Consider the following 24,736-nt stretch of genomic DNA (forward strand, 5'->3'; position numbering starts at 1 on the left):
ATCTCCAGCTGCAGCACATTCCTTTTTTAGCGAAATAAGAAATCATCATTTGCCAGGTACGGTGGTACACGCCTTCAATCCCAGCACTCGGGAAGGTAGGGGAGGTGGATCTCTGTGAATTTCAAGAAAAACAAAATAAAAAAAGTCACCATTCCTTAATCCTGCCCCCATGGTATGTGGGAACACACACACACACAGAGCTTCTTACATATAAACTATGATGTTTCATTTTATTTTGCCTAAACTTGGGTTACTACTTGGGTACTACTGTGTGTGGGGGCACTAGTGGGATGCTATATAAAAGCTGGGTCACTGAGCTGTACCGTTTGTGGGTAATCACCACAGAAGACTGCTCAGACATGGGTTTAAACCAATAGAAACTTTCATCAGATGGTCAGCAACTACACTGGCTAGCACAGAGTATTTTTCAGGATGAGCTTTTAAGCACAAAGTTCATGTTCTGGGTTGACATAGTTCAGTTAACAAGAACAGTTAGCCGGAAGCGGAACTACGGAAGCTAAAAAGTAAGGTTAGTACATTTAGAGACTTTCCCGTAACTATGTGGACTTTGATGGATTAGGCCTTTGTTGTAGTTTTGGCAGGCGGTGCTGTCTATGTGTCGAGTTTTCCAGCCCAGTTGGCACTTCATCATGGAGTCCGTTGTGCTGGGGTCTAGGGCCCTGTTACAATACCTCTAGCCTCCTATATTTAAAAACAATCTGCACTAAGGCATTGGGCAGGAATCCGTGATGTGCTCTTATTGTTTTCACATAGAAAGTTAGTGAATATATTACAGCTAAGACTTCTGACGGTGTAAGCATGTTCCAGAGATCTGCTTGGCAACACATCACCTGTGCACAACAACAAACTAACACGCACCTCGGCCTTGCTGAAGGCGTGGGTCAGGTGTGTAGCACAGCGGTAGAATGCTTGCCTGCCTGTACCCTGGCTCAAAGCCAGCAAGAAGAATGTTTGTTCGACGAGGGCACAAATCCTGCTCAGTGTTTCAAACACCAAACAAACGAAAGCCACAAAGAGAAACAAAGAAACACTTAGAAATAATGGGACTTTATTATCTGGATTGTGGTGGCGATAACACACGCTAGTACTCGAGTTCCAATTCACCGAGCTGTATACATTATTTTCAATATGCCATTTACACTTCAATAAAACTAGAATAAATATAGTTCAATCAATATTGACTCACATGATTAAACAGAGTAAAAAAAGAATTGTTTTGAGATAGAGTCTTACTAGTAAGACTGCCTAGCCTAGCCAAGAACTCTTACTATGTAGACCAGGTAAGCTTCAAACTCACAAAGTATTTGTCTGCCTCTGCCTCCCAAGTGCTTTAATTAAAGATATGTGCCATCACTTCCAGCCACATACATAACCTGTTGAATATATTCTCTAAAATATCTGTGAGAATAACATTGGTGTGCGTTCTTGTAAAACTTTGAAAAATTGGCCTTACTGTATGTTTTGCTTGCATGGGTTGTCTGTGTACCACATACATGCCTGGTGCCTGTGGAGGTCAGAAGAGGGAACCAGATCCCCTGGAACTGGGGTTACAGTTGTGAGCCACTATGTGGGTGCTGGGAACCAAACCCAGTTCCCCTGGAAGAGCAACTGATGCTCTTAACCCCTGAGCCCTGTAACTAGCCCGTTACACAACTTTTTCATGTCTAGCTTAGCAATGGGCAACTGCAGCCAGCATGGTGGCACAAGGCTATGAGTCTGGGACTTTGAAGGCAGAATCACAAGGACCATGAGGCCTGCCTACTCTCTCTCTCTCTCTCTCTCTCTCTCTTAAGGTGAGCACGGTGGTTCACACTCTAATCCTTGTACTCTTAGAATGCTGAGCAGGAAGATTAAAGTTAGACAAGTAGCCAGGTAGAGTGGCTCACATCTCTGATTCCAGCATTCTAGAGTTAAGGAGAGTTGACGTGAGTTCAAAGCCACTCTGCTCTGCATAGTAAGTGTCAGGCCAGTGCGGCCCACACGTGAAACCCTGTCTTGGAGAAAACAGCCAGCCAGTAGAGTGTTCTATCTGCTTACATACTCAATTGTACATATTGTGCATCCATGACCCAATGGAGTTTAAAAGGCAAATGTTTTCATTATACTCGTGTAACCATGAAAGGCTCCTGAGTATGCCCAGGAGACCCCAGACCACTCTTTGTGAAGCAGTAACTTATTTAGGGTTTTACTTGTTTATTGATAATTGTCAAGTCCTAAAAGAGAACACTTTGACTCGTTTAAAAAGTGTTTATAAAGTAGGCAAGATGCATGCTTGTAATCTCACTACTAGGGAAACTAAAGTTGTTCCATCTCCTCTGGACCACAAAGTGAGACCATGTCAAAAAAAAAAAAAAAAAAAAAAAAAAAAGAAGAGGAGGAGGAGGAGGAAGAGGAGGAGGAGGAGGAGGAGGGGGAGGAGGGGGAGGAGGGGAAGGAGGAAGAAAAGAGAGATGAGGATGTTGGGGGAGAAAGAGATGCATGCTTATGTACTAGGGAAACTGAAATTGTTCCATTCCGAGGCCCATCTGGACCACAAAGTGAGACCATGTAGGGGTTGTGGGGGGTGTATTTATCCTGTTCTTACTCTGTGCTGCGCATTGTTCAAAGCGGTGAACTTTAAGGATGAGGTGTCCGTGTTTTGTTTGCTCACAACAGAGGGACCCCAGCGCTGACTTGTGAAACAGGACGTAAGGGCTGGCAGTGTATGAATCTGGGGAAGCAATGGTCCCAACCAGGTGGAGTAGGACCTCAACAGATTCTGAGCCTCGGTCTGGAATGTAGTCAGAGACCCAGGCCATCAGGGTATGCGAGGTAGGCAAGGCCAGAGCCGCATCAAACCAGGAATGTAATCTGGTGAACAGTAGGAAAGCTAAAATGGCTAAAGTTCTGTGCAGAGACCAGAGAGGTGGTTCAGAAGTGAAGCACCTTTCCAGCCACCCGCCTCAAAATGACCTAATGACGCAAACGGGCTGGGAAAAAGAGAGCGCAGTACCTGGTGGAAGCTTGGGCCTCGGCGCCCGCCGTAGATGTCGTGACAAAGCCGATGCGTTGCCTTGGTGTCCATAAGACGCCACAGGACGGCCACTGTGGATTTTAACGGCGGGCTCCCTCGGTCACCATGTCTGTGCTGGACGTGTTGTGGGAGGACCGCGACGTGCGCTTCGACGTGTCCTCGCAGTGAGTCTCTGGACGCGCTGGGACCCCGCAGCTACGATCCCCTGCGGTCCTCGGCCTTGCCCTGGCTAGCAGCCTATGCAGCGCGCGCCCATCAAGGCTGCACTCTCCGCGTCCAGCAGTGAAGGAGACATAGGGCTGGGATTCGGAAAACAGGGTTCTAGAACAAAATCCAGAATAGCATTGCACGTTAAGGGCCTCTGCACGTTTGGCGTGTCTGTAAAATGAGGGCGGTGGGAGTGAGAATTCTCCAAAACTACCGACCACACAAAGCTTGGTTTTTCATTTGGTTTTCTTCTAAATCTTTGAGAGCTTGTTAAAAAGAAGCCTTGTTTGTGGGGGAATATGCTTAAAAGAGAAGATGGCTAAAAACCTTCCTGCCCAGAAGTCAGGGAGGGGGGCTCTGAGATCGTGATGGAAAAAAATGGAAGCTGAAGTTCTTGGATCAATAACTACATGGCGCCTTAGCTGCTTCCTAATGGTGTTTTATTGTAAACAGTGTCTCCTTAAATGGAAAAAATGAAATATTGGTACATTTCTCAGCCTTTGTAGTAACTGGATGATGCCTAACATAGTATTCATTCCTTTAGAACGTTGAGAGACGGGATATTTGTGAAATTACAAAGTAACTCATTACACACCTATGGCTTTTCCTATAGTTCCGGGGGTGAGGGGTGGGTCTTAATCCAGATGAATCCAGTTTTCATGAACATTTTCAGTTTACAAACAGCCGTCTCAAAATTAACACACACACAAAAAAAAAAAAATAAGAAGGGATATCTCACACCCTTCCTCATTCTAGTGCCGGAAACTCATATGAGCACCTGTGTAAATATAAATGACCAAAAGGGCCTGTGGAGAGAGCCCACAGAGAGTGCTTTCTGTGTGCATCATGCATGAGTGGAGGTCAGAGTTAACTTGCAGAAGTCCATTCTCTCCTCTGACTGTGGGTCCCAGGGAAGACACTCAGGTCATCAGACTTGGTGGTAGCTACCTTTACTTGCTGAACCCCTCTCTACCTTCCTGAGGATACTTCTCATTCAACCCTTCTTAAAACCATCCCTTCCATAGCTGCCCGATGTCCTTCCTCTACTTAGAAACCTCTGGGGGCTGTCTACTACTGCCTACAGATTAAGGCCTAAAGCGATCATTCTGGAGCCCCAGGTTTTTGGTAACTTTTCTCCGGTTTCCCAGCTATACTTCTCTAACTATTCAGTGCCCTCTCTTCAGAGCCACTTCCCTTTCTCATTCCTGTCTGTCAGTCATGTGCTCTTTGCTCCTTTTCCATTTAGTTATCTAAGATTCCACTTCCAGTCCTAGCTGACTCCCAAGTGGCCCTGGTCAGTTCAGGCCCCACTGACTTCCAGGGTCTAGAAGCTATTCTCAAGTGTATGAGCAGTCAAGGCTGTATACTTACACTGCTGGCTGTCCTGTGCCTATGTCTCTCCTCTCTAGATTGGCAGCAGATGGAGTCGAAGTCATAAACCTCACATTTGTGCTTATTTCAGACAGATGAAAACAAGACCTGGGGAAGTCCTTATTGATTGTTTAGATTCTATTGAAGACACAAAAGGAAATAATGGAGACAGAGGTGAGTACATTTGAGTTTTATATTCTGCTTTTAATTTATAAATGTTGGTTCATATTAGCTGAAGAGAAAAGGCCTTGTATGTAAATGTAATTGTGAAGAGATAAAAATTAAGCCCACAGATTTCTCACAAATAAAAGAAAGGGTCAGGTATTAAACTTACAGACAGGGTCAGAAGTGAGTCTTTTTTTTTAAGGATGTATTTAATGTATGTCACTATCTTCAAACACACCAGAAGAGGGCATCAGATCCCTTTACAAATGGCTGTGAGAAACATGTGGTTGCTGGGAATCGAACTCAGGACTTCTGGAAGAGCAGTCAATGCTCTTAACCACCGAGCCATCTCTCCAGCCCCAGAAATGAGTTTTAATCCATGATATGAGATCTCCTGGTATAATGATTAGAGCTCCAGGAGCCCTGTTTGCAAGAATCATAGAGTCGTTCCTACCCTTGGATATACCTTCCGCTGAGATAATACAGCTTAGTGAACATTAAATACTCATAGGTGTGCATCTGTAGCCTTATCTCACCGTAATCCAGAAGTACTGCACAGTCCCCTCAGCTTGGCCCCTAGAGGTTGGCATGTGGAAAGGGAAAACTCTGTGCTCCACTGAGAAGTCCATTGTCTTCAGTGAAGTACCAGAAAGTCATATAGGATTTTTTTTTTATACTGCCACCGAGAAACAGCTGCAGCTGACTCTAGCATTCTTCCTAAGTCAAATTTGCCTGAAACTAAAACCTAGAGCCGTTGTCTATGGAGCCAGGAGTCAGTGTGCAATCTACAGGGCTTGAAAACATTGTTCTCCTCTCTGTTCTTCAGAGGTGGGGGGAGCTTAGTGTGTCCTAAAAGTGTGGGAACTTAGATAGGGAGGAGGGATGGTGGATGAGGAACCCACCTCACTCAGATAAGGGGACTAGTGTGTCCTGGGGGAGAATCTGTAAAGTTATAGCAGAACTGGCTTAATGCAGCTTTTGAGCGGTGGCTGCTTGCTCTCTAGGACTGTTTTCTGAACTGCCCTACTAAGCCCCTATTTTCTGTGAGGAAACTGTCTTTACTGCTAGCCACAGGCAGATGCTGTCAGTGTCCAGGGCAGATCCTTAGAGGCATGCTGACAGTTCTCCATGATCCTGGTGTCAGTTAGGCCAAGGGGAGGGCGAATGCAAAAACCTAACAGCAAACAAAAAGGTCCTGTTTTGTACTTTGTAGGAGAGAATAATAATTTTGTTGTCATGATGGCTAAATCTTAGAGAAAAGTGAGTCACCCTGAGGAAGTCAAGAAAAACTTTAGTTGTTTATACAGTGATTGACAAGATGGTTTTTGTGACAGTCCATCCTCCATAACAAATAGAGACCATGGGTAGTAAAACAGTTTTCACTAAGTACTGAATCCTGTATCAGTCCTTTGGACTATAGGAGTGTTCTAGTTAGATTTAGTTGACAGCTTGGCACAACCTAGAGTTGTCTAAAAGGAGGGATCTCAACTGAAGAATTGCCTAAATAGGATTAGCCTGTGGGCGTTCCTGCGGGGTCTGTCTGTTAATTGATGTAGGAGGGCCCAGTCCACTGTGAGCAGTACCATCCCTAGACTCTACGGGAAAGCTAGCTGTGAGCCTGTGAATTAGGAAGCCGCCGTGGCTCCATGGTTTCTCCTCCAGGACCCGGCCTTGAGTTCCTTCCCTGTCTTCCCTCAATGATGGATTTTGACCCGAAAATACAGAGCAAATAAACCCTTTCCTCCCAGATTGTCCTGGGTTAGAGCAGGTCACAGCAACAGAGGTTAAACTATAGCAGAGGTCAGAGCTCTCTGAGGCTGGGGATGTAGCTCAGTGGTAGAGTGCTTGCCTAGCATGCACAAAGCCCTGGGCTCAGGCCTCAGTAGTACTGCAGGAATCCTCAGCACTGAAAAGTAGCGATCAGAAAATCAAGGTTGAAGCCATCCAGGGTTTGAGTGGTTTGGTTTTGTTTTGTTTTTCACAACAAGGGTTTGGGGAAGCCTGGCTACAAATAATCCCGTCACAGTTCCTAAATCCTCTACAGGAAGCTTTAACTGAAGCCTTACAGGAATGTGCAGTGTCTGGTTTATCTGGAGGTAGAGAGGAGACGGGGAGTTGCCTTCAGACCCTCCATGTCTGCTCCTTTCAAGCAGTTTCCAAGTGGCCAAGTTAAGGCCATGTCCCATTCAGGACCCCCTGTTTTAAAGCTGAGAGTGTCCCAGAAGATTAGCACATTTAATCCACTTCTAGGTACTCTGCCATGAAACTGTCAGATTAGCGTGGGCCCTGACTCTATGAGCCGTGGAGTGGGGGTGAGGAGATTCTGTGCTGGGGAGATTAGAAGACACAAGGATAGAGAGGAGTGAGGGCCTGGATGAATGGGCACAGAGCTGCAGAGAAGGAGAAAAGAGGCAGCATGAGACTTATATAACATGTAGGAGATAAACAGTGAGCGGAAAGTGGTGACCAGAGCAAACTCTTCTCACTCCATAACTCTTTCTGAATATGCTAATAGAAATGTGTTAAAGACAAAACATTACCTAAGTGAAATGATACAAGGCAACCAGTGCACCTTTAATTTTAAGTAGTAAGAATCAGTTTGTAAAACATTAAGATACTAGTCCAGGCTTGAAAGTATACACCTCTAGTCCCAGCTACTTGGGTGCTGAGATAGGAGCATCAGTGGGATAGCCTATATGGTAAAGTGTTACTATCTAAGCAAGGATGGCTTTAAGGAACCTACCATAATAAAGTTTTTCAATCTGAAAGATCAGGGTAGGAAAAGAGGAAAGGAGAAGGGAGGGCTGGGGCTGTAGCTCTCTGCTACAGCTCTTGTCTGTCAAGTGCCCTGTCTGGATTCAACCATCAGCATTCCCCACTTCATAGAAGAAAGGAAAAAATATAACCACTCATCATTTTATTAAAATGTCCTAGTTAAAATATAGTTATATTGGACTGGAGAGATGACTCAGTGGTTTAGAGCACTGACTGCTCTTCCAGAGGTCCTGAGTTCAATTCCTAGCAACCACATGGTGGTTCACAACCATCTATAATGGGATCTGATGCCCTCTTCTGGTGTGTCTGAAGACAGCAATGGTGTACTCATATAAATTTAAAAATAAATTAAAAAAATATATACAGTTATATATTTTCCCTTCCCTGTCCTTCCTCCAACCCTTCCAATGTTTCCTCCCTTGATCTTAACAGTTTTTAAAAGTATTTAGTGTTCACGCCTGTTTTTTTTTTTTTTTTTTTTTTTTGGAGCTGGGGACTGAACCCAGGGCCTTGTGCTTGCTAGGCACGCGCTCTACCGCTGAGCTAAATCCCCAACTCCCTGTTTTTTTTTTTCATATTTGTATATAGTCTTACATAACAGTACAGACTTACAGTACACACTCTTACCATTCTTTCACTGGTGTGACTGAGAGGCTACTTGACTTTTCTGATGCTGCATAACTACATGATGGACCAGACTGCATTATGTCCTCTCTCTTTCTATGGTTTTGTTCTTTTGAGACAGGGTCTCTATTTGCCATAGTTGCCCTAGAACTCTCTGTAGACCATGCTGACCTCAAACCCACAGAGATATAACTGCCTCTCAAGTACCTGGATTAAAGGCATGGACCACCATGCTAAGTCCTCTCTCTCCTTTTTTAGCCATGGCTGGTGGCTTGGAACTCATAAAGATCTCTCTGCCTTTGCCTCTGTCCCCAGCCTCCTAAGTGTTGGATTAATTAATGGCATGCACTACCATATCTGGCTCTTCTCAAAATTGTTTTGTCCTCCCCATTTTTAAGCCTAAACTCCAACTCAGTTCTGTTGCTGATAGGCTTAACTCTGAGTTTCTTGGTCCAGCATTGAAGAGCTTCTGCTTTGTTTGCAGTTAGTCCTGCCTATGTCTATTGCAGAATTGGGTATATAAGTACACAGTTCATTTAAATGAGAGCCGTGGAGCTGGAAAAGTGGCTCAGCTGTTAAGAGTGCTTCCTCTGCAATTATAAGGACCAGGGTGGTCCTGTGCACACAGGTAACACCAGTACTAAGGAGGAGCTGGCTGCCTCAAAGAAATGCTGTGGAGAGTATGGAGGAGGCCACTTGATGCTCACCTTTGTTCTCTGAGCACTCGCGTGCGCGCACACACACACACACGCACACACACGCACACACAGGCGCGCGCGCACACACACACACACACACACACACACACACACACACACACACACACACACCCCGTAAGAACGGCTTAGAGAAACTCCTTTGACAGCATGTATCAATTGCTACCTGACAAAAGAAGCTTAAGGAAGGAAGGGTTCATCTTGTCCACAGTTCAGTAGAGTCCAGCACAGCGGAAGTCACAGCAGCAAGAGCTACTTGGCCCAGCCCACACACGTTGTTTTCTTCATCGTTAAATCAGGCTGCCCTCAGACTGTGTGTGACTAGTTATGGTCCCCCTGACTCCACGCCTGAACACCTGGGTCATAGGCAGCGCTCACTCGGCCTCGGACCGTGCATTGTTCTGGTCTGTGCTACGAAATGGCCTTAAGCTAATATGTTCTTGCTTCTTTGCTTTTAGGCAGACTCTTAGTCACAAACTTAAGGATCATCTGGCATTCCTTGGCATTACCCAGAGTCAATCTTTGTAAGTTCTTTCTTTATTTTTTAAAGATTTATTTATTTTTATATAAAGTACACTGTCGCTCTCTTCAGACATACCAGAAGAGGGCATCAGATCTCATTATAGATGGTTGTGAGCCACCATGTGGTTGCTGGTATCTTTCTTAGATAAGATGCTAAAGAAAAAATTCCTTTTTCAAGAAAGTTGGATGGTAGATTTTTTTTATTTAAAACAAACAAACAAACACAACAAACAAACAAATCTAACTGCTGGGGACAGAACTCAGTGGTAGAGCATAAGGCCTGGATTTAATCCCCAGTAATGTGAAAGAACAGGAACAGTTTTCTTTCAAGCTGTCCCATGAAGAATGAGGAAATATGAGATCATTCTTTAAGAAAACCTTGAGAAGGGCTGGAGAGATGGCTCAGCGGTTAAGAGCATTGACTGCTCTTCCAGAGGTCCTGAGTTCAAATCCCAGCAACCACATGGTGGCTCACAACCATCTGTAATGGGATCTGATGCCCTCTTCTGGTGTGTCTGAAGACAGCTACAGTGTACTCATGTACATTAAATAAATAAATCTTAAAAAAAAAAACTTGAGAAGACCAATCACAGACTATTTCAAAATGCAAAAGAAATGATCCATTCTCTTTTTTTTAGTCGGTCAGTTTTGTATCTTGGGCATATGTAGGATCAGTGCTTTTAAACAGGATGGTTTTTGTCTTTAAATTTTTATTATTATTATTATTATTATTATTATTATTATTATTTTGTGTGTGTGTTTGATGTGTCTGGGTGGGGTTGATATGCCAAGGGACAACCATGAGTGTGTGTGTGTGTGTGTGTGTGTGTGTGTGTGTGTGTGTGTGTGAGTTCTCTCCATCCATCATGGGTTCTGGAGATGAGGTTCAGGTCTCCAGGCTTATGTAGGGGGCCTTACCTGCCTAGCCTTCCCTGCTGCCTTGGGTTCCAGTTTTCATTGTGTTTAAAAACATGCCATATAGTTTGTTGCCTTTATTTTTTTTTAAGTGTGACAAATTTAGCCATATTTTTCTTTTTTTCTTTTCTTTTTTGAGTTCTTTTTTTCGGAGCTGGGGACCGAACCCAGGACCTTGCGCTTGCTAGGCAAACGCTCAACCACTGAGCTAAATCCCTGACATAATATTCCACTGACATAATGGTGGAAATGGTTTTGTTTTGTTGGTAGATGGTTTTGTATGGGTTTTACACATTTTCTTTTCCTGTGTTGAGAATAGTTTTATTTCATCAAAGAAGCACAACTGACCCTCAATTTCTGATGCTCCTGCCTCCGTCCTCTGAGCACTAGGGTTAGAAGTGCGTATCCCTGTGCTCTGTTTATCCAGTGCCGAGGATCGAGCTCAGGTCTCCATGGTGCTAAGGAAGCACGCTACCCTCTGAGCCCCATTCCTAGCCTCAGTTTGTATCTACTTCATAAAAAACTTAAAAAGTTGTGTTTCAGCCCATGTTCGATTTGTAAAACATCTGGGATTTGAATTTATTTTTACAGTACTGTTTCTCACTTTGTGACCTCATGCTCCGTGTTTCCTTTGTGTGTTTGTATTTTAGCTATTGGCTACAACTGCATATTGAATATTACAACAAGAACTGCCAACTCTGTAAGTCTGAACCCTAGTGAAGTAGATGTGTCCTGAGGAAACATTGGATATTTAAAGTTAAGGCTTGCTTCCATCTCGAATGGGAACTTGCTCTTTAACTCTAAACTTTGCAAAAACTACTTTACAGAAACTCCGAGGCCAGACGGAAGCTCTTTATATATTAACAAAATGCAACACCACCCGGTTTGAGTTTATATTCACAAATCTGGTTCCCGGGAGCCCCAGACTTTTTACTTCTGTGATTGCAGTGCACAGGTACAATGGCAGTTTTGACTGTATCCAGTTATTTTGATGTAATGGTGTAAAGGGTAAAATCTTACAGACGTCTAACAGTATCTTCTAGTTACAAATATCACAACGATATTTAAAATAATATACTTCATTATCAGATAAGAAGCAGCTTGAAAGAATTTATAAAGCACACTTGTAGTTCCACCACTCTGGAAGATAAAGCAGGAGGATTAGGGTGTCTGGGCTATCCTGGGCTGCATAACACCACCCTCTATAAAATATTAGAGTACTGAAAAGATTCTACTAAATTAGCTATGTAAAAATTTTTAAGTAGTTAGTTTAAAAGAATTTTAGAGCAGACATTCAAGTGTTTTTACCTAAATAATTTTTCTTTATAGCTATCTCTGTTTGCTCAGATTATTAATAATGCTTCTCTGACCACTTTTCATGGCCATGCACCAGAACCATAGCTCTCTTTGTTTGACTTAAGGAGTGACCAAGGTGAGAGAGGGAGCACATAGTAAATTCAAGGCTAATATCTAATTTTTTAAAAATACAATAAAGCCAGGCACAACTTTAATCCCAGCACTTGGGAGGCAGAGGCAACCTGATCTCTGTGAGTTTGAAGCCAGCCTAGTCTCTGTTGCACAGAGAAACCCATCAGGGTCACACCACCGTGACAGAAGACTGCAGTCGGGGTTGGGGATTTAGCTCAGTGGTAGAGTGCTTGCCTAGCAAGCGCAAGGCCCTGGGTTCGGTCCCCAGCTCCGAAAAAAAGAAAGAAAAAAAAAAAGACTGCAGTCACACATCTTTACTGAAAAGAGAACAATCTTTTTTGTTCTTTTGGGGTTTGCTTTTGCTTTTGCTTTTTGAAGCAGCCCCACTCCATAGCCCTGACTGGCCTAGAACTCAGTATATTGTCTAGGATGGCCTCAAAATGTCAACAATTCTCCTGCCTCAGCCTCCCAAGTGATGAGATTACAGGCCTGTGCTACCACAATTTACCGTGATAATTGAGTCATGTCCAGAGCATTAACAGCCATGGACTTTAGCAGATGAGTAAACACAGCCTAACAAACCACATTTTCCATTTGGAGTGACTGGTCTCTCGTTTATTCTCTTTTGTAGAGCCTATGAAACATCTAAAATGTACCGTGATTTTAAGCTGAGAAGTGCAGTCATTCAGAACAAGCAGCTGAGGTTATTACCACAGGAACATGTGTATGATAAGATCAATGGTGTGTGGAATTTATCCAGCGACCAGGTATCTGTCGTGTAGAGCAACTAGCCTTTAGGGCTGCTCTAACAGCTGTTTCCTTCTGTCATTGGGGTTGTGTAATCATGAGCGTTAGCATTGGCGATCTGGAGAAGTTAGCATTACAGCTTTAGACATGGAGCAATATTCTCCCTTTTTTGCCTTCTCATAGTTTTCCTTCTGAGTTGCAGGGTTTACAAGCATGCACCTAGCCCAATCATTCATTCATCCTGTGTGTGTGCTTAGCTTTGAGACAGGGTCTTATGTAATCCAAGCTGCCCAGGAACTCAACTTTCATCTGAGTGCGGGGCTCACAGAACTCACTCAGGCAGCTCACAGCCACTTGTGACACCAGCTCCAGGGTGTCCGATGACTTGGCCTCCAAGAGCACTAACACTCCCATGTGCTTAACCGCACAGAGACACAGATACGTAATAAGAATAGGTGTGCGGTGGTGGCATACTGTGTAAGCCCAGCACTCGGGAAGCAGAGGCAGGCAGATCTTTGTATTTAAAGCCAGCATGGTCTACATAGTGAGTTCCAGGACAGCCAGGGCTACAAAATGAGACCCTGTCTCAAAATAAAATAAATAAATATTTTAAATGTTTCATTGTTTTTGTCGGTAGTGGTGTTAGTTTTATTTCTGTGTATAGGTCTCTTGCCTGTGTGCATATCTGTGCACCACATGTGCCTGGTGCCCATAGAGGCCAGAAGAGGTCATTGGTTCCCTTGGAACTGGAGCCGCAGGTTGTTGTGAGCTGCCTTCTGAGTGCTAGGAACTGAACCTGTTTTGTCCACTGAAAGAGCAACCAGCGCTCTAAACCACTGAACCGTCTCTCCAGCCCCAGGTTTCAGTTGTTGGGAGGAAGTCTCACCGTAGAGCCGAGGCTGGCTCTAAACTCATGTCCTCCTGCCTCAGCCTCCCAAGCCTGAGATTATGGACGTGAATCACCACATCTGACTGTAGTTTTGATCTAGTCAGTATTGAAGGGTCATCAAATATATCTGAGATGGATGGATGGATGGGTGGGTGGGTGGATGGGTGGATGGATGGATGGATGGATGGATGGATGGATGGATGGATGGATGGATGGGTGGATGGGTGGGTGGATGGACGGACGGACGGACGGACGGACGGACGGACGGATGGATGGGTGGGTGGATGGGTGGGTGGATGGGTGGGTGGGTGGGTGGGTGAGTGAGTGGGTGGGTGGGTGGGTGGGTGGATGGATGGATGGGTATGAGAAGTATAAGGTTTTACTCTCGGGGTTGGGGATTTAGCTCAGCGGTAGAGCGCTTGCCTAGCATGCGCAAGGCCCTGGGTTCGGTCCCCAGCTCCGAAAAAAAGAAAAGAAAAGAAAAAAAAAAAAAAAGGTTTTACTCTCAGTTGCCATAACTCCTTTGCTCAGGCATATCACGAGTTTTGAATGATAATTATAGAAAGATATAATACTTATAACATGCTATGTGCCAGGCTCTCTACTAAAGTCTTAAAAAGCTGGGGGTGGGGAGATAGATCATTTATTCAAATCCCCATTTTACATTTTTACAAAATACACCAAGAAGAATTCTGTGGGTCAGTGAATGGCTCAATGACAGCCCAAGTTTGATTCCTGGATCCCCTAAGGTGGCCAGAGAGCTGTTCTCTGACCTCCACTCATGCATTTGCATGCATGTACACACACACACACACACACACACACACACACACACACACACTTTTTAACTGTGCCCACAGACAAACTCTCTGACTTTAATGTTTCACTGTTCTTTTTTTTTTTTTTTTTAAAGATTTATTTATTTAGTATATATAAGTACACTGTCACTCTCTTCAGACACACCAGAAGAGGGCATCAGATCTCATTACAGATGGTTGTGAGCTACCATGTGGTTGCTGGGATTTGAACTCAGGACCTCTGGAAGAGCAGTTAGTGCTCTTAACCGCTGAGCCATCTCTCCAGCCCTTCACTGTTCTAATGTCCTGCTGCTTAATGGTCCCAGGCCCAGGCATTCTGTCATCCGGTTGTGCTAGGGTGTAAACAGTAGAATCACTGCTACTCCATAACGCTAAATTCTTGTGTTAATGTGCTGCTGAATGATGAGGATGATTCTGGGTCCCAGGTAACAAAGACTAGGGGTGCTCACAAGCAACCATTGATTGACCTCTGTCTTTCTTCTGCAGGGGAATTTAGGAACTTTTTTTATTACCAATGTGAGAATTGTGTGGCATGCAAATATGAATGACAGTTTTAATGTCAGCATACCATACCTGCAAATCGTAAGTACATGCATTTTGCTTACCTCCTGTAAATGTAGAATCATTAATAACCGGACGTTTGTGATTATATGAGTTCTGGGCTTTTTCCTTTTTATGTGCTATTGACTAAAAGCATGCTCTTGGGGCCTGTCAGAGAGCTCAGCAGGTTAAAGTGCTTACCACCCAATCTGATGACCTGAGTTCAATCCCCAAGACCCACATGGTGAAGGAGAGAACCAACTCCCAAAGGTTGTTCTCTGACCTCCATACTCACTCACTTTGGCATACATGTGTGTCCTCCCCAAATAAATAAATAAATGTAATTAAAATATACTGTAAATAAATAAAGCATAGTTTCAAAATGTTGATTGTATTATTTTGACATAGCAAAGACTTAATGTATTTATAAGTCAGGCATAATGGTGTACACTTTCAGTCCTAACACTAGAGCAATAAAGGCAAGAGGACTTCTATAAGGTCTGGGCTAGTCTACATAGCAAGCTTTAGACCAGCCAGTCTACACAGCTATTCATAACAGTTATGAACTTGCCTGTATTTTCCCCTTTGTGGCACTAGGAATTGACTTAGAATCTTGCATTTGCTAGGCAAGGATTCTGCCACTAAGCTGCATCCCAACCCTCAACTCTCCCTCAGCTTGCTAGTAAGAACTGTACACAGTGTGATGTGTGCGTGCCCTGCAATCTCCCCCACTCCTCATCCCTGCTGTGGGGAGGTGGACAGTTGGATCTTTGTAAGTTTGATGCCATAGCAAGTTCCAGACCAGCCAATGTGACATAGTAAGACTATATTTCACACAAAAAGAAAAGAGAAAATTAAGTATCTGAAGGACCTTGGCTGTAACACCCCAGCAGAGTGCCTTGCTAGTATGTGCAGTCCTCAACACTGAAGGAAAGGCTTGGAGAGATGGCTCAGGGTTAAGAGTGCTCGCTCTTCTTCCAGAGGATCCCAGTTCAATTCCTAGCCCCAATATCAGGTCTCACAACATCCTGTTACTCCAGCTCCAGTAGTTCTGACACCCTCCAAAGCAGTGGTTCTCAACCTTCCTAATACTACAACCCTTTAGTACAGTTCCTCATGTTGTGCTGACCCCAACCATAAAGTTATTTTTTTTAAAGATTCATTTATTTAATGTATATGAGTACATTGTAGCTGTCCTCAGACACACCAGAAGAGGGCATCAGACCCATTACAGATGGTTGTGAGCCACCATGTGGTTGCTGGGAATTGAACTCAGGACCTCTGGAAGAGCAGTCAGTGCTCATAACCGCTGAGCCACCTCTCCAATCCCATAAAAATTATTTTTGTTGCTGCTTTCTAACTAGTTTTGCTAGTGTTATGAATCATCATGTAAGTATATGTGTTTTCAGATGGTCTTATCTATGAAAGGCTTGACACCCCCCCCCACACACACACACAGGCTGGCACACACAGGCTGGGAACCACTGCTCCAAAGGCACATGTGGCATACACACTAAAGATCACACACATGAATGAACATCAGGAAAAGAGAAGCAAGCCAGGGAGCAGCAATCCTCCTTGGCCTCTGCTTTGGTTCTTTCCTTGAGCTCCTGCCCTGACTTCCCTTTCGTGACATGATTAGGACATGTAGTTGAATAAACCCTTTCCTCCCAAGGTTGCTTTTGGCTGTGGTATTTTATCATAACATCAGAAGCCCCAAGACAGCATCACTGTGTGCCCAGTGACCCACAGTCAAGACAGCTATGAACCAGAGCCCAGTCTCTGCTACTGAGCGTCATCTGGGCAGAGGAAGCAGCACAGTAAAGGAACAATCACGGCCTGATAGGAAGGAAATCTAAGGAGATGCGATCACTTGGTTTATTTATGGTACTGGAGATCGAACCCAGGGCCTTATACAAACTAGGCAAGTACTCCACCGCTGAGCTACCTCTCTAGGCAGAGATAATTGTCAAGGCTGGGAAGACCTGACATGGGTATTTGACAAATTGTTTATATTTATGGCAGTGTTCCTGCTGCTCTGTGTTCGTTTATGTGACTATTGCTCACCTAGCCTGACCCTTGTTATGCTGAATAATTACTGAGCGGTAAACAACCTGTGCTTTCTGCTCTTCAAATAGAATATTTTTTGTTATTTAAGAATAGGGTTGCCAAATGTGGCTTCTGGAATAAATTCAGCCTGACCCAAACAGCTTGCAATGTGATACATCACGGCTTGTCACTGTAGTAGTCATGTTCCAACTTCAGCTCTAGCCTCAGCCACTGCCCTGACTCCTCACAGGCCCAAGCCGTGCGTGCATGTGTGTGTGTGTGTGTGTGTGTGTGTGTGTGTGTGTGTGTGTGTGTGTGTGCGTGCGTGTCCTGTCTTACTAGCTTGTGTCACTTAGACAGACAGACAGACAGACAGACAGAGGTTGACTTTTTTTTTAACTTTCTATTGCTGTGATGAAACACCATGATCAAAAGTAACTTGGGGAGAAAGGGGTTTTATTTCCGTTACACATCCATATCATAGTTCATCATTGACGGGACAGGAACCTGGAGGTGAGGACAGAAGCAGAAGCCATGGAGAAGGGTTGATTACTGCCTTGCTCCTAAAGAAAACAGACCATTAAGCTTTGAGCACTTAATGGCTTTTCTAACCCCAAATTGAAAGACCACTGCATTCCTGTCCCAGCAGTATCCCATGAGCTGGTATATTCTCTCTTAGTTAGGGTTTCTGTTGCTGTGATAAGGATCCTGATGAAAATCAATTTGGCAGGGAAAGGGTTTCCTTTCTAGAGAACAGTCAATCATTGAGGGAAGTCAGGACAGGAACTCAAACAGGACAGGAACCGGGAGGCAGGAACTGATGTGGAAACCATGGAGAGAGGCTGCTGGCCTGCTCTCTCATAGGACCCAGGACCACTAGCCCTGGGTTGCACCAACCACAGAACATATCTCGTATCATGAATTAAGGAAATGCCATACAGACTTACCTACAGGCCATGTATGGGGACATTTTCTCAGTTGAGGTACCCTCTTCTCAGATGTCCCTAACTGTGTATATTTGACAAAAACATAACCAGGACAAGGTGTGAGAAACAGAATGGTATGCATAAGCTTAATTAATCTTGCTATAGGAGCCAGGAAGTGGCTCATAACTGGAAGAGTGTCAGCCTTTCGTGTGAGATAGTCAGAGACCCTGTTCGTGTGAGACAGTCAGAGACCCTGTTCGTGTGAGACAGTCAGAGACCCTGTTTGTGTGAGACAGTCAGAGACCCTGCTCGTGTGAAATAGTCAGAAACCCTGTTGACTCTGGAGGGTTGGGAATATGAATATTGTGTATGACTTTATCAGTTTGGCCCTGTGTTCATATTGTGGTTTATTGATTCCTGCAGGAAGAGGATAGATGAGGGGCTTCTAATCTTTAGATTGTGAAGAGCAGTTCTGTGGAAGTGGTGTGCCGACCCACACCTATAATCCTTACACTCAGAGGCTAACGCAGGAGGAGTGCTCAGAGTTCCAGGCCAGCCTGAGGCACAGAGCCTGCTTCAAAAGTCAGGACTACAGCACAGTATATAATTAAAGCATGTAGGAAAGGGTTGCTACTGTCACTGAATAAAAACATGCATTTTTCGTTTTTCATTTTATATAGCGTTCAATAAAGATCAGAGATTCAAAATTTGGCTTGGCTCTTGTCATAGAAAGCTCTCAGCAGGTAAGATATTCAACATGTATACTAAACTGATAAACTTTAACTCTGTAACTAGGTTTTCAGTTGTTCTATAGTAGCCAGTTTACATGCAGCAGTATCAGCTAGAAATGCACGTCTGTGAAGTGTCCTCCCTACCTGTGTGTGTTTGCCACCACACTAAGTTAGGAGCCCTGCCTCAGCCTCCTAAGTGCTAGCTAGGGTCATGGATGTGAAGTACCACTTCACACTCTGCCAGTTTGCTCAGAGTAATGGATACAATCATTATCGCTAGGATATTACTGTAATTATGAGGGGGATTGTTGTTGTAAAAATATAAAAAAATCAAACAGTCTTTTTACCCACTCTAAGTCCGGCATTACACCCCCAAGTATCTGCTAGGTATCTCAAGTCTCAGTCAGCAAAGCCTCTCACCTGCTTTGCTCCATCCCATATCACACTGTCGAAGGCCTCTCTCTGAGCCTGGCAGCCATCTCTCTACTTATCTAGTTCCCAAGGCAGGTTTCCATGCCAGAAACACACATCCCAATTCCACAGCTGCCCATTGTGTCCAACCGCCACACACTTTCCTACACTCAAACCCGCACATAAAAGAACACACAACACATTAACCTTTGACCCAATTGATAAGATATAATTGCCCACCTAAACACACAAAGCCCAGTACACAAGAACATTAATAACAACCTGTAAATACAGAGTGGACTCTTAAGGTCAGCTTCAATGTTGTCTCTCTGCCATGGCTACCCTCTCTGTTTCTCCTATCTCTCCCCTTTCCGTTCCAGTCTCCTCCTCTTCCTTCAAACTTTTCTCCCGCCCATCCTTCCTTCTCATCCAATGACAGGCCTCCTATCTTGTACCTGCCCTCACCTGTATTTTAAAATTCCATGGGGAGAAGGTTCTGGTGAAGTCACCAGAGTCCTGAGTAGTGACTAGGCAGCTGTCCTTGAGCCAGTGGAATTAGCATCAAAATACAGATAACTCCAGGGCAGACCACAACAGGGGATCTCTGTGCTAGGTCAACACACTTCATACATTATCTCAAAGTAGTAACTCCACAAAATGGTGGCTGCTTTCTCCCTCCTCTTACAGGCCTGGGAACTGAGGCCTGAAGGAGTTAGGAGCCTTCCCTGGAGTCTCAAAGCTGCTGGGATGAGACTATTTCATCCCATTTGTCTGATCCACACTGCTTGAGCAACAGAGTCTCTCAGACCAAGCAGTATGTGCCGAGAAACTGCTGCACACCCAGTACGCTGTAGTTTTGCAGAAATCCATCTGACACATTTAAAACACTTAACTGAGGGACTTGAGCTCCATGGGGAGAGATCAGGCCACCCTCGAGTTCATGGTTCTCCTGCTTCTCCCTCCTGCGTGCTAAGACAGCAAGCATGTACGATCATACCCCAGGTACAAGTTTTAAAAGTGAGTTATCAGGGGTTGGGGATTTAGCTCAGCGGTAGAGCGCTTGCCTAGGAAGCGCAAGGCCCTGGGTTCAGTCCCCAGCTCCGGAAAAAAAAAAAAAAAAGATCAAAAAAAAAGTGAGTTATCAGAGGTACAATTCTAGTTACTCTCCAACCCCCTGCTCCCTTATGGTGCACTCAAAAGAAGGGAGAAAATTATAAAATCACTTCTAAATTTCAAAATGAATGTCTACTCTCTCCCATTTACTAAGTACCCACTATGTCTAAGAACTGTACCAACAGGATATACTTTTTCCCATTTAATAAAACCACTTGATAACCATTTCATGTTTTTTTTAATGAGGCTTAGAAAAAGTAAGGAAAGAATATTGTCAAATATTAACTATTGTATTGATCCAGAATTGAACCCAAAAGTATATGCTTTTTTTTCTTGAGACAGTGTTTCCCTGTTAGCCCTTGCTGTCCTGGAACTGATCTGTAGAGCAGGCTGCCTCGAACTCACAGAGATCCTCCTGCCTCTGCTGGGATTAAAGGTGTGCGTCATTACCCTCTGACCCTTTACCTCTGATACTGTGCTACTGTTTTTAACTTTCTGTCAGCCTGGGTGAATCATAGTCAAGATTCTTTCCAAACCCTTTAAGGAGATAGCTTCAAAGAGACCATTTTTTAATGGATGGTCTATTCCTTCTCAAGACCTAGTCCAAGAAAACCTCAGTTCCTTTGGCCATCACTCTCCACTGTGTTTCTCACCTGGGAAGATGAGCTTGTGTTTAAAATAGGAAGTTATGTGTGATCTGGCACACATCCAGCTAAGGGAGACAGGGCTCAGGGGGACAAGTTAGAGGTGAGCTGCTCCCGGGGTCCTGTGTAGCGCGCGGCTCTTCCATGGCTCCCTGGAGGCTCACTGTGCTGCTCTTGCTGTGCTCCTCTGTTCCTGTGCTTGGAGTTTCAGAACAGAGTTACGTTCTGAAGGGCAGCAAAGGTTGATGTTCCAATACAAGGACAATTAGAGTGATTCCATTTTATCCTGAATGTATTTTCCTCAGGCTTGGGTTTTGTTTTGTTTTGTTTTTCTTATTTTTTCTTACAGAGTGGAGGATATGTTCTTGGCTTTAAAATAGACCCAGTGGAAAAACTACAGGAATCAGTTAAGGAGATCAACTCACTTCACAAAGTCTATTCTGCCAGCCCGATATTTGGAGTGAATTATGAAATGGAAGAGAAGGTAATTTTTCAGTGTCAGAGATGCAGAGTTTGCTGAATTGCTTTCACACTACCTATGAAATTCAAGAGTAAACTCACTGTGTACAAACTTTCAACACGTGTGTGGATCTTGGTCAAGTGAGCGTTGTCCCAGGCCGGCCATCTCTAACTGGTGGCCATTACTGTCTTCTAATTGGTTGCTTCATTGATCATTCCTCTGTGCCCAAGCTGGTAAGCAGCCTTTCAGGTAAGTGTCCATGAACATGGCTCTTCTGCCACTACAGCCCCATTAGCTTGGACAAACCTTAAAGCCTCGTGGATGCCAGCCTGGTTTACACAGCAACTTCCAGGGCACCATGATCTACCTTGCCTCCAGAGAAGTCATTACTATTTACATGTGGATACTCGCTTGTGAATGCAGGTGCCCTCAGAGCCCAGAAGAGAGTACTGGATGCCCTGGAGCTGGGGTTATAGGTAGCTGTGAGCCGACTGACTTGAGAAGTAAACTCAGGCTTCTTAAAGAGCGATTGTTCTCAACCACTACGCCACCTCTCCAGCCTCCTAGAACTGTATGTCTTATTTCATAGTTTATCTCCATAATTTTATTTTCCAAGTCAGTAAGAAATGTTAGACTTCAAGCATGGAGTTGTTGAAAGCAGCCCTGCCATGTCTTTCTTAGATGCACTGTTCTGCTGACTTGGGATTTACTGTTTACTTCTAGCATTGCCAAAGGTAGCTGCGCTCAAGACGTCATGGTTTCCCCTTCATTTTCTCAATTTTCTCAGTTATCTTATCTTGCATATTAATTCCATTTCACCAGTCTTCCCTGCGCCAATTCCTTCCTTCCCATTCAGACTGAGATTGCTGCTTGAGGAACAGTATAAAACCAGCAGTCTTTGCGACCTGACCTTGAGTCCCAGGTTTCCTGTATCCTAGGCACCTTTAGCTTCATGTTTCTCATTATTGGATCCAGATGACCTCCTCACAGCTACATGTACACAACCTCAGCTATGTGAACAAACATACAGGGTGCACAGAAGTCTCCTAGTGGCATTGTTCCACTACCTGTCCTCTCTGGCTCTCATTTCTCCTCTTCCTCTTCTTCCTCTCCCCAGCTCCTACCCATAACCAGTGATGGTCAACCACTCCCTCACTTCTCGGACACCCTCTAAGTTCTTCAGGGTGCTTCTCTGACTAGCGTCTTTCTGTCTGAAAGGACAGCATTTGTGTCAAGTTTTTTATTTTAAAAACATCTCTAAATACATTAAATATATATACATATTTCCTGTTTTAATTATTTTGATGGGGGCTGGAGAGATGACTCAGTGGTTAAGAGCACTGACTGCTCTTCCAGAGGTCCTGAGTTCAATTCCCAGCAACCACATGGTGGCTCACAACCCTCTGTAATGGGATCCGATGCCCTCTTCTGGTGTGTCTGAAGACAGCTATAGTGTACTTATATATAATAAGTAAATACATCTTTAAAACATTATTTTGACAATGTTGACTTCAGATTTAAAGCCTGACACTTTTACACCTCAAGATGATTTTACTATGAAAATATAAATTATAGAATTACTTGAGTGGTTTGAGTTGTGTTACCCTTAACAAGCATTTGTAGTTTTCACAGTACATTTTTCTAAGATAAAACTTGTTTAATATTGACTCTGAAATCTTCTTCATTTTTAGCCACAGCCACTTGAAGCTCTGACTGTTGAACAAATTCAAGATGATGTGGAAATAGACTCTGATGACCACACGGATGCTTTTGTGGTGAGCACCAGAAGGAGCTATTCCGTTTCTTACGATGTGTGTCTGAGTCATGTTGAATTACTAATGCTATGACTGTGTAAAGCATTGTATGTCCTGATATTTTTGACATGAGTTTGAGGGAAATTTTTTAAGTGAAAGAATTTCTTTTGTAAGAATACTTTTAAATTCCCAACCCAGGAAATAGTTTGAGGACAGCTATTTAGAGGATTTGATTTGTGGCATGTTAAATATCATAATTAAGTTAATGTCTTTACAGAATTCATCCTTAGGAAATGATCTTTTTAAGTTTACCTTACTTTAGAAGGATATATGTTTCCAAACAGGTATTATTTAGCCATCATTCTGACAATGTTGGGCTGGTGTGGTAGCACAGCCTTTAGTCTCAGCACTCAGGATGTGGAGGCGGGTAGATCTGTGAGTTCAAGGCCAGCCAGGCAGTGCTACTCAGTGAGACCTGCCTCAAAAGAATAAAATATCGCTTTCTAATGTTTCCATATCCTACAGTCTCATGAATCTAACCATAATGCGTCCACGGCGGCATTATAGGTAGAGAAACTATTAATTAAACACCCAGCAGCCAAATTGAAAGAGACCTAGTTAATCAATCTTTCTGAAAGTTAATTGCCTGTTCCTTTGACCCCTGGTTTGTTTTGTATGAAGCTTGTAAAATATCATTTTCCTTATGTTATAGGCTTACTTTGCTGATGGGAATAAGGTAAGGACATTCTGTTTCTAGCTGTTTTGTTACGTTTCGATCTTCCAGCACCTAGCAGTCACTTAGTGACACACTCTTTGTTTTTTCCTCTTTCTTGCCCATTTTCTGTTCCCATCTCATCTTCTTCCCTTCCCAAAGCAACAAGACCGTGAACCTGTATTTTCAGAAGAGCTGGGGCTTGCCATAGAGAAGCTGAAGGACGGAGTCACACTACAGGGGCTTTGGGAAGTGATGAGTTGATCTTGAGTTGAGCTGGATCTCTGTTTAAAGATATCTCACGATTAAAAGATACTGCTTGCCTGCTATAGGCATGAGACAGTTATCTATTTATAGCTTTTATATTTTATATTTTAAGACTTTTTAATAATTAAGGAAAAACTCCTTAATTTTAGAAAACTATCAGTTTTCTAAAAGTTACATTAAAAATTGTAACTGAAATGTACCAGATCTATAAATGTAAATATTGTACCTGACACTTGTAAAAATAGTAATTTTCAGATATTAAACAATTGTATCATGTTGCATTTAATAAAGATTTTTATGCAGTACCACTTAATGTTTTGAAAGTATTATTTAAAAAAATAAGATCATTCTTTTCTTAAGAAATAATCAAATACTTTTAAACTCTAGACATCTAGTTTAAATATGTTATCACAGGACTTGAAACGTAAAACTGTAATTCAAATTACAGTTCTGTTTGTTTGTTTTTGAAACAGGGTCTTACTATGCAGCTCAGGCTGTCCTGGAACTCACTATGTAGACCAGGCTGGCCTTGAACTCACAGAGATATATCTCTGCCTTGGAGGCCTCCAAAATTACAGTTCTTAAATACATTCTTTTTATAAAAACTAAGAATTTTAACTATGTATATCACTATAGAATGTTAATCTATAAATAACGTCATGAGAGTCCTTTGAAGGTTTCTCAGACAACATTTGTGGACCTTTCCAACATCATTTGGCTGCAGTGACAGTCTGAAGAACATTTATGGACTCTTTCCACAAATAATCGTACTTAGCCAAAGGCACCGCTTTTCGTTAGTGAGAAAGGAATGGGCACAGAAGTACCTTTAAAATAAGATCTAATACTACGTACAACCACAGCACCAAGTCCAATCTAGTGCTGTCCGGATTCGCTAGAAACCAATGAAAAAACTATACA

The 24,736-nt window shown here is 43.4% G+C and overlaps 1 protein-coding gene and 1 long non-coding RNA gene across 6 annotated transcripts; one reads left to right on the forward strand and one right to left on the reverse strand.

The window, feature by feature from the left end:
• Positions 1 to 1,052: 1,052 nt before the first annotated feature.
• LOC134486100 (uncharacterized) lies at positions 1,053 to 4,749 on the reverse strand. Its single transcript, XR_010064803.1, has 2 exons — positions 4,613 to 4,749; positions 1,053 to 3,355 (listed from the first exon to the last, which is right to left on the reverse strand). It is a non-coding gene; the product is annotated as an uncharacterized LOC134486100 (long non-coding RNA).
• Bbs5 (Bardet-Biedl syndrome 5) lies at positions 2,572 to 24,126 on the forward strand. Of its 5 annotated transcripts, none has more exons than XM_039105400.2 (12): positions 2,572 to 2,832; positions 4,704 to 4,786; positions 9,351 to 9,416; positions 10,980 to 11,029; positions 11,157 to 11,284; positions 12,389 to 12,524; positions 14,698 to 14,793; positions 18,407 to 18,469; positions 20,975 to 21,109; positions 22,777 to 22,860; positions 23,552 to 23,575; positions 23,714 to 24,126. In XM_039105400.2, the coding sequence occupies exons 1-12, from the start codon at positions 2,726 to 2,728 to the stop codon at positions 23,813 to 23,815; spliced, it is 1,074 nt and encodes a 357-aa protein (XP_038961328.2). In that variant the 5' UTR covers positions 2,572 to 2,725; the 3' UTR covers positions 23,816 to 24,126. The 5 variants fall into 5 exon arrangements, with proteins under 5 accessions (XP_038961328.2, XP_038961330.2, XP_038961334.1 ...); NM_001108583.2 differs by lacking the exon at positions 2,572 to 2,832 and adding an exon at positions 3,108 to 3,198; XM_039105402.2 differs by lacking the exon at positions 9,351 to 9,416.
• Positions 24,127 to 24,736: the final 610 nt, after the last annotated feature.

This window comes from Rattus norvegicus, chromosome 3 (genome assembly GCF_036323735.1).
Source record: "Rattus norvegicus strain BN/NHsdMcwi chromosome 3, GRCr8, whole genome shotgun sequence".
NCBI classification, from domain to species: Eukaryota; Metazoa; Chordata; class Mammalia; order Rodentia; family Muridae; genus Rattus; species Rattus norvegicus.